This window comes from Rutidosis leptorrhynchoides, chromosome 1 (genome assembly GCF_046630445.1).
Source record: "Rutidosis leptorrhynchoides isolate AG116_Rl617_1_P2 chromosome 1, CSIRO_AGI_Rlap_v1, whole genome shotgun sequence".
NCBI classification, from domain to species: domain Eukaryota; kingdom Viridiplantae; phylum Streptophyta; class Magnoliopsida; order Asterales; family Asteraceae; genus Rutidosis; species Rutidosis leptorrhynchoides.
This window is the reverse complement of record NC_092333.1, coordinates 478,500,638-478,517,358: the sequence shown is the minus strand read 5'-3', so window position 1 is coordinate 478,517,358 and position 16,721 is coordinate 478,500,638. Positions and strand designations below refer to the sequence as shown.

At 32.6% G+C, this 16,721-nt stretch overlaps 1 protein-coding gene and 1 long non-coding RNA gene across 4 annotated transcripts; one reads left to right on the top strand and one right to left on the bottom strand.

The window, feature by feature from the left end:
- Nucleotides 1–5,079: 5,079 nt before the first annotated feature.
- LOC139839967 (uncharacterized) lies at nucleotides 5,080–5,637 on the bottom strand. The gene has a single exon (XM_071830184.1). It carries the CDS (start codon nucleotides 5,635–5,637, stop codon nucleotides 5,080–5,082), a length of 558 nt encoding a protein of 185 aa, XP_071686285.1.
- A 4,093-nt stretch (nucleotides 5,638–9,730) lies between these two features.
- Nucleotides 9,731–15,227, top strand: LOC139886619 (uncharacterized). Of its 3 annotated transcripts, none has more exons than XR_011772520.1 (3): nucleotides 9,731–10,020; nucleotides 10,385–11,680; nucleotides 11,805–15,227. It is a non-coding gene; the product is annotated as an uncharacterized lncRNA (long non-coding RNA). The 3 variants fall into 3 exon arrangements; XR_011772521.1 differs by having other exon boundaries at nucleotides 9,731–10,538; nucleotides 10,703–11,680; XR_011772522.1 differs by having other exon boundaries at nucleotides 9,731–11,680; nucleotides 11,805–12,541; nucleotides 13,041–15,227.
- The last annotated feature ends 1,494 nt before the right edge of the window (nucleotides 15,228–16,721 follow it).

Genomic DNA, 16,721 nt, shown 5'->3' with positions numbered 1-16,721 from the left:
TTTACATGATTAAATGTTTCCAACATGTTAAGCAATCAAACTTGTTAAGACTTGATTAATTGAAATATGTTTCATATAGACAATTGACCACCCAAGTTGACCGGTGATTCACGAACGTTAAAACTTGTAAAAACTATATGATGAAATATATATGGATATATATATAGTTAACATGATACTATGACAAGTAAACATATCATTAAGTATATTAACAATGAACTACATATGTAAAAACAAGACTACTAACTTAATGATTTTTAAACGAGACATATATGTAACGATTATCGTTGTAAAGACATTTAATGTATATATATCATATTAAGAGATATTCATACATGATAATATCATGATAATATAATAATTTAAAATCTCATTTGATATTATAAACATTGGGTTAACAACATTTAACAAGATCGTTAACCAAAAGGTTTCAAAACAACACTTACATGTAACGACTAACGATGACTTAACGACTCCGTTAAAATGTATATACATGTAGTGTTTTAATATGTATTTATACACTTTTTAAAGACTTCAATACACTTATCAAAATACTTCTACTTAACAAAAATGCTTACAATTACATCCTCGTTCAGTTTCATCAACAATTCTACTCGTATGCACCCGTATTCGTACTCGTATAATACACAGCTTTTAGATGTATGTACTATTGGTATATACACTCCAATGATCAGCTCTTAGTAGCCTATGTGAGTCACCTAACACATGTGGGAACTATCATTTGGCAACTAGCATGAAATATCTCATAAAATTACAAAAATATGAGTAATCATTCATGACTTATTTACATGAAAACAAAATTACATATCCTTTATATCTAATCCATACACCAACGACCAAAAACGCCTACAAACACTTTCATTCTTCAATTTTCTTCATCTAATTGATCTCTCTCAAGTTCTATCTTCAAGTTCTAAGTGTTCTTCATATATTCTACAAGTTCTAGTTACATAAACTCAAGAATACTTTCAAGTTTGCTAGCTCACTTCCAATCTTGTAAGGTGATCATCCAACCTCAAGAAATCTTTGTTTCTTACAGTAGGTTATCATTCTAATACAAGGTAATAATCATATTCAAACTTTGATTCAATTTCTATAACTATAATAATCTTATTTCAAGTGATGATCTTACTTGAACTTGTTTTCGTGTCATGATTCTGCTTCAAGAACTTCGAGCCATCCAAGGATCCGTTGAAGCTAGATCCATTTTTCTATTTTCCAGTAGGTTTATCCAAGGAACTTAAGGTAGTAATGATGTTCATAACATCATTTGATTCATAAATATAAAGCTATCTTATTCGAAGGTTTAAACTTGTAATCACTAGAACATAGTTTAGTTAATTCTAAACTTGTTCGCAAACAAAAGTTAATCCTTCTAACTTGACTTTTAAAATCAACTTAACACATGTTCTATATCTATATGATATGCTAACTTAATGATTTAAAACCTGGAAACACGAAAAACACCGTAAAACCGGATTTACGCCGTCGTAGTAACACCGAGGGCTTTTTTGGGTTAGTTAATTAAAAACTATGATAAACTTTGATTTAAAAGTTGTTATTCTGAGAAAATGATTTTTATTATGAACATGAAACTATATCCAAAAATTATGGTTAAACTCAAAGTGGAAGTATGTTTTCTAAAATGGTCATCTAGACGTCGTTCTTTCGACTGAAATGACTACCTTTACAAAAACGACTTGTAACTTATTTTTCCGACTATAAACCTATACTTTTTCTGTTTAGATTCATAAAATAGAGTTCAATATGAAACCATAGCAATTTGATTCACTCAAAACGGATTTAAAATGAAGAAGTTATGGGTAAAACAAGATTGGATAATTTTTCTCATTTTAGCTACGTGAAAATCGGTAACAAATCTATTCCAACCATAACTTAATCAACTTGTATTGTATATTATGTAATCTTGAGATATCATAGACACGTATACAATGTTTCGACCTATCATGTCGACACATCTATATATATTTCGGAACAACCATAGACACTCTATATGTGAATGTTGGAGTTAGCTATACAAGGTTGAGGTTGATTCCAAAATATATATAGTTTGAGTTGTGATCAATACTGAGATACGTATACACTGGGTCGTGGATTGATTCAAGATAATATTTATCAATTTATTTCTGTACATCTAACTGTGGACAACTAGTTGTAGGTTACTAACGATGACAGCTGACTTAATAAACTTAAAACATCAAAATATATTAAAAGTGTTGTAAATATATTTTGAACATACTCTGATATATATGTATATATTGTTATAGGTTCGTGAATCAACCAGTGGCCAAGTCTTACTTCCCGATGAAGTAAAAATCTGTGAAAGTGAGTTATAGTCCCACTTTTAAAATCTAATATTTTTGGGATGAGAATACATGCAGGTTTTATAAATGATTTACAAAATAGACACAAGTACGTGAAACTACATTTTTTGGTTGAATTATCGAAATCGAATATGCCCCTTTTTATTAAGTCTGGTAATCTAAGAATTAGGGAACAGACACCCTAATTGACGGGAATCCTAAAGATAGATCTATTGGGCCTAACAAACCCCATCCAAAGTACCGGATGCTTTAGTACTTTGAAATTTATATCATATCCGAAGGGTGTCCCGGAATGATGGGGATATTCTTATATATGCATCTTGTTAATGTTGGTTACCAGGTGTTCACCATATGAATGATTTTTATCTCTATGTATGGGATGTGTATTGAAATATGAAATCTTGTGGTCTATTATTATGATTTGATATATATAGGTTAAACCTATAACTCACCAACATTTTTGTTGACGTTTTAAGCATGTTTATTCTCAGGTGATTATTAAGAGCTTCCACTGTCGCATACTTAAATAAGGACGAGATTTGGAGTCCATGCTTGTATGATATTGTGTAAAAACTGCATTCAAGAAACTTATTTTGTTGTAACATATTTGTATTGTAAACCATTTTGTAATGGTCGTGTGTAAACAGGATATTTTAGATTATCATTATTTGATAATCTACGTAAAGCTTTTTAAACCTTTATTGATGAAATAAAGGTTATGGTTTGTTTTAAAATGAATGCAGTCTTTGAAAAACGTCTCATATAGAGGTCAAAACCTCGCAACGAAATCAATTAATATGGAACGTTTTTAATCAATAAGAACGGGACATTTCATTAATGACCTAATTTATGGCAATGGGAGTCAAAATTTAGTTATATATAGATAAATTATTATTATTATTATTATCATTTTAGTTATTATTAAGTAATATCATTAAGTGTTATTAGTATAATCATTATTATTATTATTAACTAATATAAGTATTAACTATCATTATTAATACTATTATGATTATAGTTCCAAGTATGATTATTATTACTATGATTATCATTATTATTATTATTATTATAAGTATTATTATTATCATTATCATTTAGGTTATTATTAGTAGTATCATTATGAGTAAAACCATTATCGTTATTATATCTATCAGTATTATTATTATTATTATTATTATTATTATTATTATTATTATTATTATTATTATTATTATTATTATTATTATTATTAAGTAAGTTAGTTTTAATATTAATACGTTGATCTTAGAATTTAAAAAAACATTAGCTAGAGGTTAATAAAATTATAGTTAGATTATAAACATAATATAAATCCTGATATTAAAATAAAAATGAAGTAAGATATTAATTACTACTACAAATTTTATAAGTCATAAAGATCAGTATAAAGATATATAAAATTATTATTTTAACACTAAGATTATTAATTTAACATTATTATTATTAGTATCATTTTTATTATTACTAGTATCATTATTATTACTATAACAACTATATTATTATTATTATTATCATTATTTTAGTACTATTATAATTATTATTTTTACAAACAAAAGATACTTATATAACAATAAAATTATTACATATATCATAAGTATATCTAATATACTATTTTAATATAAAAATAACATATATAGATATATATAACATTTGGAATAATAAATACATTACTATTTAAATAAATAATATATTATATAATTAATATATATAAACTGGGTTGAATACCATTATATGTTCATTATATGTTTTAATATATATGAATGATATAGGTTCGTGAATCTGAGGTCAACCCTGCATTGTTCAGTATCGTCGTATGAATATTTTTACTATAAAATATTGTAGAGTGAGTTTCATTTGCTCACTTTTTAAATGCTTTTGCAATATATATTGTTGGGACTGAGAATACATGCGTTGCTTTTATAAATGATTTACAAAATATACACAAGTAATTGAAACTACATTCTATGGTTGAATTATCGAAATCGAATATGCCCCTTTTTAGTCTGGTAATCTAAGAATTAGGGAACTGGCCCCTAATTGACGCGAATCCTAAAGATAGATCTATGGGCACTAACAAGCCCCAGTCAGAGAATTTAAACTGCTTTAGTACTTCAAATTTATCATGTCCGAAGGGAGTCCCGGAATGATGGGGATATTCTATATGCATCTTGTTAAGGTCGATTACCGGGTGTTCACCATATGAATGATTTTTATCTCTATGTATGGAATGTATATTTATGAGAAATGGAAATGAAAATCTTGTGGTCTATTAAAATATTGAAATGATTGATTACGATAAACCTATGAACTCACCAACCTTTTGGTTGACACTTTAAAGCATGTTTATTCTCAGGTATGAAAGAAATCTTCCGCTGTACATTTGCTCATTTTAAAGATATTACTTGGAGTCATTCATGGCATATTTCAAAAGACGTTGCATTCAAGTCATTGAGTTCAATAAAGATTATTATTAAATAAATGACAGATTAAGTCATTTATAGTTTGGATATTATGAAATGGTATGCATGCCTGTCAACTTACGATGAAATGAAAGTTTGTCTTTTCAAAACCAATGCAATGTTTGTAAAATATATCATATAGAGGTCAAACACCTCGTAATGAAATCAACTATTGTGAATCGTTTATAATCGGTATGAACGGGGCATTTCAGACAGAGTGAAAAAAATCCATTGATTTAACCAATTCCAACTTTTGCCACCGGATCAACATCGAATATTTTTGGATTGAGTAACCAATTTTGCCAAGCTAAGTTGCCACGCTTCCAACGGGACTGAATCCATTCGAAACTTTTTGTTTGGATCTCGGAAATAATCTTCGGGCTACTAAGTGCCAAGTGCCCAAAAGTATGTTCGTTGCTATTCTTCCAAATATAATAAGAAGTGATCCACACCACTGCTTGCCACATGAGTGATCCGGTAATTGAGTAGAGATACGGATTTTGTGGCTTTGAGATATCCGCTAGATTTGTGATATTTGGATTATGAATATTCCACCACTTACGAATTCTAGTCCAAATGTCTATCGCGATCTTACAAGTTAAGAGCGAGTGGTTTAAAGTTTCAACATCATCATCGCACACCGGACACCTAGTCGAATGAAGGTCAATACCTCGATTGTCTAATTCGGATCTAACGGGGAGCCTATTTAGCTTTGCCCACCACACAAAGATAGCAAGTTTTTGAGGGACAAATGGATTAGATTCGGTTGGATCCGGAAGATTAATATTAGCCATGGATAAATCAGTTAGGAGAGACACCAGGGATTTCGAAGAGTACTGGTCATTGCTACTAAATTTCCAAGACCACTCGTCTTTTTTGTTAACTGCAAAGGAATGGTTTTTAACTTTGGACAGGAGGTCATTCAACTCAGAAGCTGCACGCCATTTCGGAACCGAGGACCAGGCCCAGGTGCCCAGCTGAAACTGATGGAGTTGTTTCCATGTGACACACGATCTGATACCTTGACTTATTTTTGAGATTCAAGCCGAAAGAGCCTAGGAAAAACATCTTTTAGAGGAGCATCTTCGCACCATTTATATTACCAAAAAAGAGTGTCCGGGCCATCACCTACAACTTTAACAAAAGCATTAGAAGTATCACATCCTAACTTGTTTAGGGTGCTTTCACCATTGATAATGTTAAACCAAGTTCTATCCGAGAATTTTTTCAAGTTTGAAACATTAGAGTTAGAGAGACAACCCAAACCCCCATGTTGACCATAAATACTTGTTATGATTTTAGCCCAAAAAGAGTCCTTATTTTTTAAAAACGCCACCACCATTTAGTAAGAAGGCCAAGGTTTTAATTTTAAAGAATCTACATTTAAGCCACCACAATCGTAAGGTAACCGAATTTGATTCCAACTTACCCAAGCCATCTTTTTGCAATCATTTGCCCCGCCCCAAAAGAAGTTACGACGCATACCTTCGAGGTCTTTTAGAACCCCAATTGGTGCTTTGAAAAGAGAAAAATAGTAAAGAGGAATGCTACTCAACACCGACTTGATAAGGGTTAGATGACCTCCATATGAAATGGATTTAGCTTTCAAATCTGCGAGTCTTTTTTTGAACTTTTCGAAGATGGGTGACTAATTTTTGTATAACATCAAATTTTCCCCAATTGGTAATCCGAGGTAATTAAACGGGAAAGAACCCTCTTTGCAACCGAACCAAGAAGCTATAAGTTGCGATTCATTTTTTGAGGTTCCAATCCCGTAGACACAACTTTTATTAAGATAGATTTTTAAACCCGAGAGATCTTCAAAACATTTGAGATTTTTTAAGATGTTCCTTACTTCCGATTTGTTAACTCCTTTAATTAATTTTTCTTTTAGAGCCGTGTTAAGGAGATAGTTTAGACCTTCACTTGCTATAATGAACAACAAAGGAGAAAGTGGGTCACCCTGTCTTACACCCCCCTCTCTTCCCGGAAAGAATTGGTCAGTTGAAGAGCCGTTTATGAGAATTGAAATGGAGGTCGAGCCAAGACAGGCTTGAATCCACTTGATCCATTTATGTCCGAAACCTATTATTTTAGGCAAGAAATCCCAAACAATACAATCGAAGGCTTTTTCAAAATCCGCTTTAACGATAAAAATTTTTGTTTTTTAGATTTAAAGGTCGTCAATGGTTTCAAGGGCAATTAATACACCGTCTAGGATATACTTGTCACTTAAAAAAGCAGATTGTTCAATACCTATTAACCTCGGGATATTTTCCTAATTCTATTAGCCAAAGTTTTCGCGAGGATCTTATAGTAACTGTTAATGAGGCTAATTGGTCGATAATTAAAAAAGTTTTGAGGGTCTTTTACCTTGGGGATAAGAGAGATGAAGGAGGCATTGCATCCATTGGAGATTGTTTCCGATTCCCATAACCAATTGATCGCAATCATAAGGTCGTCCTTGATAATGTCCCAGTATTTTGAAGAAAAAAAACAATAGGTTGAAACCGTCCGGACCCGGTGCTTTATTTTTTTCCACAACTTTTGACAGCTTCAAAAACTTCCTGCTCGGTGAAATTTGCTTCTAGAAAATTCGCCTTTGAACTATCTAATTTGAAACCGTTCCAGCTGTTTAATTCAAGACCGCCGATTGCTGCTTGGTGTATAAATATTTGAAGAACGATTGGGCCTCGGCTTTCATATCTTTGGGATTTGTGGACCAGATTCCGTTAACATAAACACAAAAATAATTAATATCATACTTATGACAAATTCACTTATAATCATTCTTAATATATAATTATACAAGTATCATACAAGTTACTCATGTATGATATGAGTGAATTTATCAATTACACAAGTGAACTTATCACTATTCATTTTATTTAGTTTGCAACTTATGACGTGCTCCGCCTTGTGTTCTTAAACATCTTGAAAGTGTGAGGAGAAATTTCTTTTGAGGTGGGTTGGGTTCGGGTTCAAAAATGTCTTGGGTTAAATGAGACTGTGTCATTAATTCTTTTGAGAACGGGGGGTTAAATATCGGGTCTTTGAAAGGCAAAAATCTTGCTTTATTGGGGAAGTGGTGGTGGAGTTTCAAAATCGAAACTGATTCACGTTGGGTCAAAATCATTCGAAGTTTACATGGTTCTTGTGGCGGCCTATTGTCGGGAAGTGACCAAAATCACTTATCGACAAAAGGTATTTGGAAAATATTATTCGTGCAGGTAACTCTATAGAAGATTCTAATGTGCACTTCAAGAGCTCGTTCATCAAATCAATTGGCGGTGGAGACTCAACTTCTTTTTGGCATGAGCATTGGATCGGGGACAATGTACTAAAAATTCGTTTCCCAAGGCTGTTTCGTCTGGATCAGTTCCCCGATATCACCATCAAGGATCGTATGAACAACGGTGTAGCGGTTTGGCATTGGAAAAGACCACCATCAGGCCGGGTACAAGATGAATTAAACTCGCTGACAGCTTTGTTAGCATCATTCGAATTCGATCTCAACAGTCGGGATAAGTGGAGCTGCTGTTTTGCTCCAAATGACGTGTTCAGTGTTCGAACTTTGGCTTCTGAAATTGACTCTAATCTCCTGGTCGACAGCAACTCGCATCAAGGTACCATTCGTAACAACCTCACCCCTAAAAAAGTCGAAATTTTTGCATGGCGGGCGCTAAAAAAAAGGCTCCCCGTTATGCTTGCATTAGACAAAAGGGGTATAGATCTCCATAGTGTTCGTTGTCCTTTATGCGATGATGATTTAGAATCCGTAGTGCACTCTTTTATTTTTTGTAAGCGTGCGTTGGACGTATGGGAGTGGGTCTTCAATTGGTGGGGCGCGGGCAATTTCTGTAACTTCAGCCTCTTCGAAATATTTAATGGTATTGGGCGTAATGTGATGTCGGGTATTGGCCAAAAGATATGGCAATCCGTGTTATGGATTAGTGCATATCTCATTTGGAAAAATCGCAATAAAAAATTAAGTGTTTCAAGGTAAAAATAAAAATGCCCCGGTTGTTCTCAATGAGATACAAGCTATATCCTTCGAGTGGATATCTAATAGAGCTCGGGGAAGAAAGTTCGATTGGCTCACATGAATCTCAAGCCCGTCTATTTATCTTTCCTTACCTTAGTTAGCATTATGTAGTTGCTTTCTTAGCAACAAATCAGTGTTATGCATAGTAGTTAGTCTCTCGCGTTTGTTAAGTTGCGCTCGTGTATGTTTCTTTCTCATTTTCGTGTATGCAGTTTGTAATGTATTCATAGACTCATTGCTATGAACATGTATCTCTTGGCAATGTTAATAAAATTATCGTTGGTGTTCAAAAAAACAAAAAAAAACAAGAGGGAGAAATAGTTGAGCGTTGTTGCGAAAAATCGTTTCGCTTCATATCTTAATTAATTACAATTCACACATGGTCGATTGATAAAAACTATTAAATGAAAAGTAAAAAGTTACATATGGACTCCATTTAAAGTTCATAAAAATAATGTTGAAAGTAATTATACGTAACCTATTTTTAAAGAGGCTATGACAGATGTTTTCGCTCTATATCACGTCAACAATTGGTACAAATAATAATAATTATTATTATGTTAATACTAATAATAATAATAATAATAATAATTAATAGTAATAGTATAGTTATAGTAATAATAATAATAATAATAATAATCTCTTTATATTATAATAACAAAACTTAAAATAGATCATCTAAAATTCAAATCATTAATTCTAGCCTTCCATTATCATTAATATCTATAATCTAAATCATTCAAATTTTCTAATCAAAATTATAACCTCAATCACCTTGATTGATTGTTTGGTGACTAAATTACCCCTCCTATGGCTAAAAGACACCGGAGAGAATACTAAATTAGGGTTCCAGAAAATAGCATTCACTTGACAAAAAGAAAACCTACTTTTCTCCCAAAATCGTCAAGTAAAATCAAAATCAATTTTGAAACAAACAAACAAATATTGAAGATGATAATGAATGGAAGAGAAACGGATTTAGAGCAACCGAATCCTAATTTTTATGAACCCTAATTTCTATTGAAGATGAATCAAATTTAGAGCAACCGACTACGAATCAAATCAAAGAGGTAAATCCGGTGAACGTTGAAGATTATGGTTTACAAACGAACCCTAATGTCTATGAAATCAGGTAATCAGTTCTTATTTCATATGCTATGTAGAATTACGCCATATGTTCGTAATGGCTCATATAGTTGCATCTAATTGTATTTATATTCAATTATATATTATTATATGCACATGGGTTAAAACGGGTCTGGTGAAGGTCAAAACGGATTTCTATTTTGATTTTTTATATTTTTGATTGCCAAATGATGCATATCTTGACTCAAAATGTTAGTGGAAGTGTGTTTTTATGTGATTGTGACCATTAACCAAAAGAAAATAAATATCTTGACTCACTGGAAGATACTTAATCTCATCCTGCTTTCTGAGTATCCCATTTGAATAAATGTAACACTAATACTTTTAGTATTTTTTTAATTACTTTTCAGGTTTTAAGTACGAAAAAGCAGGTTCTTTTAAGTTTTGGGTAGTTTGATGCATTTCATAGTTGAGGTGTCAAAAATGGGTTGGTCATACATGTTGCGTTATGGGTCAAAACATGAATGTTTTCAAGATCGTGCATAGAATCTTATCATAACGAGGGTATGTGCTTAATATTTTACTCTTTAACCATTATAGAGTTGCTTCATTACTTTTTGCCAATCTGTCATTATACAGCCACACAATTATTTTATTTTTATTTATTATGATAATGATTATGTTACAGTGATTATGATTCTTATTACGGTTACTTTGATATGTAACAGACAAGCCATATAGGTAAGCTCTTTTTAGTTTCCTTTTCACTAAAAAGAAAGCTATAGTCGAGTTTGAAATTTGTTTGCCTCACTACCGCTGATCGTATGGGTCCCACTGTCCAGGTACATACTACAAGATGTAAAATTTGTAGCATAAGTCAAGTAAGATAGTCATTTTCTGGTCAATATGACCAAACTGGTTATCTGATACGCATTATAAAACTCAGATTGATCAAATGGCACCTATTTTCTATGTATTTGTATTTGCTAATCGAAAGTATACATTTGGAACTGCGGTAAAGACTTTAGTGCATCTAAAGTATACATTTGCTAAACCAAAGTATATATTTTCTATGTATTTGCAACTGTACTTAAGACTTGGTACATTTGTAGCATACATTTGATTGCAATTATTAGGCTAAATTGCAGTATACTTATTTGGTGAAACTGAAATATACATTTATTAGGGTAAAATAGCATTATGCAAAAAGTAGATAAAAAATGGGTAGTCTTTTAATAGGGTTAAATAAGGTGTCAAATTGAGTAGTCTTTTATTAGGGTAGAATAAGTTAAAATGGATAGTCTTTTAGTAGGATTAAATAAGATGTTAAAATGGGTACTCTTTTAGTAGGGTATTTTGGCAATGGTATTTTTTCTGAATTCATTGTGTAATCTTTTTAAATTATCATGCTTTTATGTTTTCTTGATGTCATTTATTTTGTAACATATGAAAAGAACCGCCATTTGTTACATTAGTGATATGAAAATCTGATTAGAAATAGCATTTTTTAGGAAAAGCAAGTAAAAGTGTATATGAAAATTTGTGTTTTGAGTTTTGACAGGTTTGATAAATATATAGGTGGCACGAAATGTGTTTATGTAGTGACGGTAAGATGAAACTGGAAACCAGCTCGGTAGACTGTAAAGTATGCTAGGGTGCAGGTCACAAAGACGCATCTTAGTCTAATCTTATTTAGTTTCGATTAGGTGACACTCATTTTTTATAATTCATTTTGTTTATCACTCGCAATTTGTTGATATAAATATTTTTATATATGGAACCCACATATCTTTCACTTGTGAGTTTTGATATTTACTTGTGCTTTTGTAGGATTAATACTCTGCAAGAAGTGTGCAGGGTTCAGGATACTCAAAACGCTTATGAGTTAGCTTTGGATTTTACATACGGAGTATTATTTATGCATAGACACTGTATCAAAACTGTAAGAAGGCTCATTCTTTTCTCATTATTATATTTTGTTTAGCCTATTACAAATCAACTTTTTTCTTATATACTCTGCTTTCTACATATAGACTAAATTGGTGTATGTGTTGGCTTATTATATCTTGGATTACATTAGTTTGCTGTGGAAAATATTATGCATCTTGCTACCTTTTTTATGTACATTGATATTATAGATTAATTTGGAGTTGTAACCGGCTAGGAGCTGTTCTAAATATAATGATGGTGATTATGTATGTTTTAAGTACTGAAACAAGTAATCAAAAGGAATGCTTCTGAACTATGCATATGTCACATATTATTTGTATATAATATGTTCTAAATATTAATCTCGATTCTATGTTTCAATTTATCTTTATATAACAATCCAATTATAGATGCTCTACTTTTAAACATCACCGAGCTTGACCACCGACTCGAGAAGTCAGACAAGAATTTGAGAGATCAAATTCTAACAACGAGACACCTATAAAAAGTTACAGCTACTTTCAACTTGCTCCATAGATTGCTGAATATGAGCTCGATCCCCAAGCTGGTCATGTCTGTTTGTGAGTGAAGGAAAGCACCTCTTTGTCAGTCTCTTGATTTAACACACACAATGTCAGGTTCATGTTTTAATCTTTATATTTTAGTGGTAATAAAATGGCCGGGTCGGCCTGTATGGGACAAATTTTTTTTTTTTGAAAGGCAAGTTGTTGGCATCAAATACTATCATTTGCCACACACGCACGCGCTTTCGGGCGGAAATCACCTTAAACCATCCCAAGGGGCAGGCGGGTCGGACCTGGGTCCTGAATACGGGTCGGTAAAACATCCCCGGGGCAATCCGGCTTTCAGGAGATAAACAAATTTAGTTAGAAAGTATCGATTACCCGTTCTTCACTAAAGTCATTAAAGTAGTTAGCTCTAAAGAGAATTTAGATTTAGAATTATTTTTGCGAAGAATCAGTGTCATAATTACACTAAAAAAATCTCCGTCCGTAACAATAATGAAATAAGTGTTACTAAGTTTTCTCCGAATTAGTTTGGTCACAAGATTTAGCTCACCTTATATCAAGCTGCTTCGTAATTATCTTGCCTGTTCCTAATTATTTACATATTCAGATAGTGTAGTGAATGTTCATTTGGAGCGGGATTTGATTCAGGTCATTCTTTAAAGGCATCATTGTAACTTCCATATCCATGGCGACAAAAGGTACCAACAATATACATCAGTTTCTTAGTTCCATGTTTCACATCATCAGTTATGTCATTAACAATAGATTCTGGCTTATTCTTCTTCAAAACGATAACAACAAGCCTGTTAAAAGAGGTATATACAAATCCATCTTTCACATTCTTAATTGCCTATTAAGAGGTGGCAATTCTAATCCATTTTATCTATGAATGGAAGTTTGGGTATCGTGTATCTAAAATATAGTCAAATAAACAAACTTTGACTTAAGGGGAACTTGAAATACAGTTTCAATTAGTTAAATGGGTTGCATATTTGGTCAAACGGATTAACATACAATATTCTGATTTTCAATGGCATTGCTTTATTCGTTCTATTATAGCTGCTCCTTTTGGATTTTGTACTGTTAGTACGTTAAGTTAGCTTGTATATATTTGGAAAAAAGTTGAAGTGGATGATTATAGTCTTCATATTTGCATTTGTAATACTTTACTAATTTTTTTAATTGAAACTTAACAGTCTAGTCATTTAGTGTGATTATGTGTGTTTGTTTGAATAGTTAAGCGGTGAATACTAAATTATTCAACATGCGACACGTTTGTTTCCAACCTCTAAACAACATAAGCTTTGGGTTTTGAAATATTATTACTTCTAATATTATTTTGCTTTCTAAGACCATTCCTAATGACATGTTATAGACTATGTCATCATGTATGTCACGCGAGGAAGCCGTTGGCATTCTCCTGCCCTCAACATGCCCTCGGCCTCCCTCACCTCCTCCGTCCTGAAATTTTTCATCCCCACGCACATTTGAGCACGGGCTTTTCTCTTTCTTCATATATTTGTGCAGTGTTTGCTTGTACTTACAACTAACATATTTGTACCTTAATTTATTTAATTAATTTCGTGGGTATGTGATGAGGATGGAATATGTTATGGTTGGTAGTGGTGTGTTATATGAGTGTTATGGGAGGAAGTGGTGAGAAATGTGGAGAGAGAAAGCTGGTGGCGCTAAGGAAATGCCCATGACGGCGTCATGGTTGGGGTTGGTCTAATCAACTTAACAAATATTTAAAAAATACGTAGTATATATTACTATGACAAATAAAAATTTGATTTGACCCTTAAAAAAATCTTGCGAATCTACATTAGTACTTTATTAAATCCTATTGCTTGAACTTCTTAAATACCGATTAGACCCATAAAAAAGCCCGTGAAATCGCGGGCCTTAATCTGTTATGCATTTTTATCATGTATTAGCAATTTAGAAATTGAGTCATGGAAGTCAAATTTGTTAGGTGTGGGATTATATTTTCTAACAATTCAAATCGAGCGTATTTTGTTGTTTAATTTCGTGAACCCGTACGTCTATCTATTACTTCACCATTTCAGTAGAATAGTTGTTAGTGCTTTCTCAAATCTGCAAAGGTAAAATGATCATTACTAACAAGAAGTTTGTGCATATAAATTTATTTGGATGCCGTTTGACCCCCTTATCATGTCAAATGGTTTTAGCTGAATAGTCTTTATAGTTTTATGTCTGAGCTTATTTGATTAAAGTTTTGTCAAGCTACTATCTTATAATCAAGAAGAGGTTTGTCTTTATCAATGTGTGTTTATATATAAAGCTACTTTATTGGAACCATTATAATTTCGATAACACCCATACAAAAGTGCCCGCGAAATCGCGGGCCTTAAGCTAGTAGTAGTAATAATAATAATAATAATAATAATAATAATAAGAGTACGAGGTGTCCGTACGTGTCTTCTTTTACACCGAGGAAGAATTAAATCAAAGGTGAGAGGATGAACGTGAGAGATTGAAAGCTGAGGTAAAAGCAAATTTGACCAATGAAGTCATGGAAAGTGTACAAAAGTCCATCACACAAACCATGAAACAATCAATGCAAAATGTGATGAAAATGTTCTTAAATATGGGTGGTGGAAGTTCTAGTAGGTCAAAGAAAAAGAAGGATAAGAGTAAAGGAAACAATGCAAGTTGGTGGATGAAGAGTCGGATGATCCGGGACTTGATGAGTTGGATGACAATAATAATGATGATGCATGGATGGACGAAATCTAAAAAGGAGGCGGATAGTTTGTGTAGTTTGTGTAAAAACGCCGAATTGATGCTTTTGAACTTCAAGATTTGTAGTTTGTATAATTGTTAGTACAACTTTGCGTAAATGTTTATCTATTTTAGTATTGTTGGTGTTTATGTTGTTATAGCTGCTATAAAATGGTATGAAACAGCTTTCGGAAAACGCTCAAAATTTCGGGTGGGATGCTGCAAATACAGCAGAATCCTGCTTCCTGGTGCAGGTACCTTTAGCGTCGAGGGTCGCCGCAAAAGAAACATGACAGTTTACCTGTCAGATACACTTACTCGCCGCAATTAGTCGCCGTATTTGTTTTGACGGAAAAATCTTGGCGCCACCATCTCGTCGCAAAAGAATCGCCGCAATAAATAATTTCTCTTTTCATTTTTCTTTTTCTTAATAAATGTGGGTCCCACTTTCCTTCGCCGCAAAAGACTTAAGACAGCGAACCTACGGTGACGAGGTATAATACGGCGAGACCTCGCGGCAAAACACCTACTGCGGCGAGTACCCTATTTAATGCGGCGAGTTTCCTCGTCACAAAAGAGGGATTTTTTTGTAGTGCGTGTCTTCTTTCCGGTGTCCATTTCAAGGTTAAAAATGGACATTGAAATTGATTAAAAATGGATCTTCGAATTTCTGAACAAATTACATGTATTAATTCACGCGTCAATGAATGTAATATTATAATGTTGATTTTTTTTTTATCAAACTCATAAATTTACGGGTCACTAAACTAATTGTTATTAATAATTATCTTAAAAGAAAAGAAGAAGTGTTTCCTTATACACAGTTATACATGTTACTTGGTGAGGTGAGTATCCTTATACAAATATATACACACGTTCTAACTGGATATTCGGTGATATTTCTGACCCATTTTTATGATCACCTCTAAACATAAAAATACCATTTCACCAATCACTAAACTATGTTGTACACTTGTACCAGACAATAAACACTAAATATTACTCTAATGTAATACCATTTCACCAACCACTAAACTATCTTGTGCAAAACAATAAATACTCTACATATTAATATGTACAACATCAATATAGATATGTGTAACAATGAATGATTGTGGATCTGCAAATACAAATTGCCCATACATGTACAGCAGAGATTGCCCATATCATACCGACATACTGTATTATTATTGAACTAATTCTAGAAGCCTCGGTATGATATGTATCCAATGACCTGTGCACTTGGCAAATACTCTCACATCCATTACCCATCACGAATATATACATATTTATTTATTTATTTATTTATTCATCTCAACACTTCCATAACCTCATAGTGTTAGACATATTATGTTCTCATATTTGTTAGCCCATGTTTCATGTATATTGGGCTTGGCCCGTTTATCATTCCTAGGGTTAGTGGCTATATTAGTCACTCTCTTGTATGCTACGAATCAGACAATCAATAATATCATATCAATCAATTACTGTATTATTGAACATGGTATCGAGCTAGGTTAAATAGAATCTAAACACGACACAA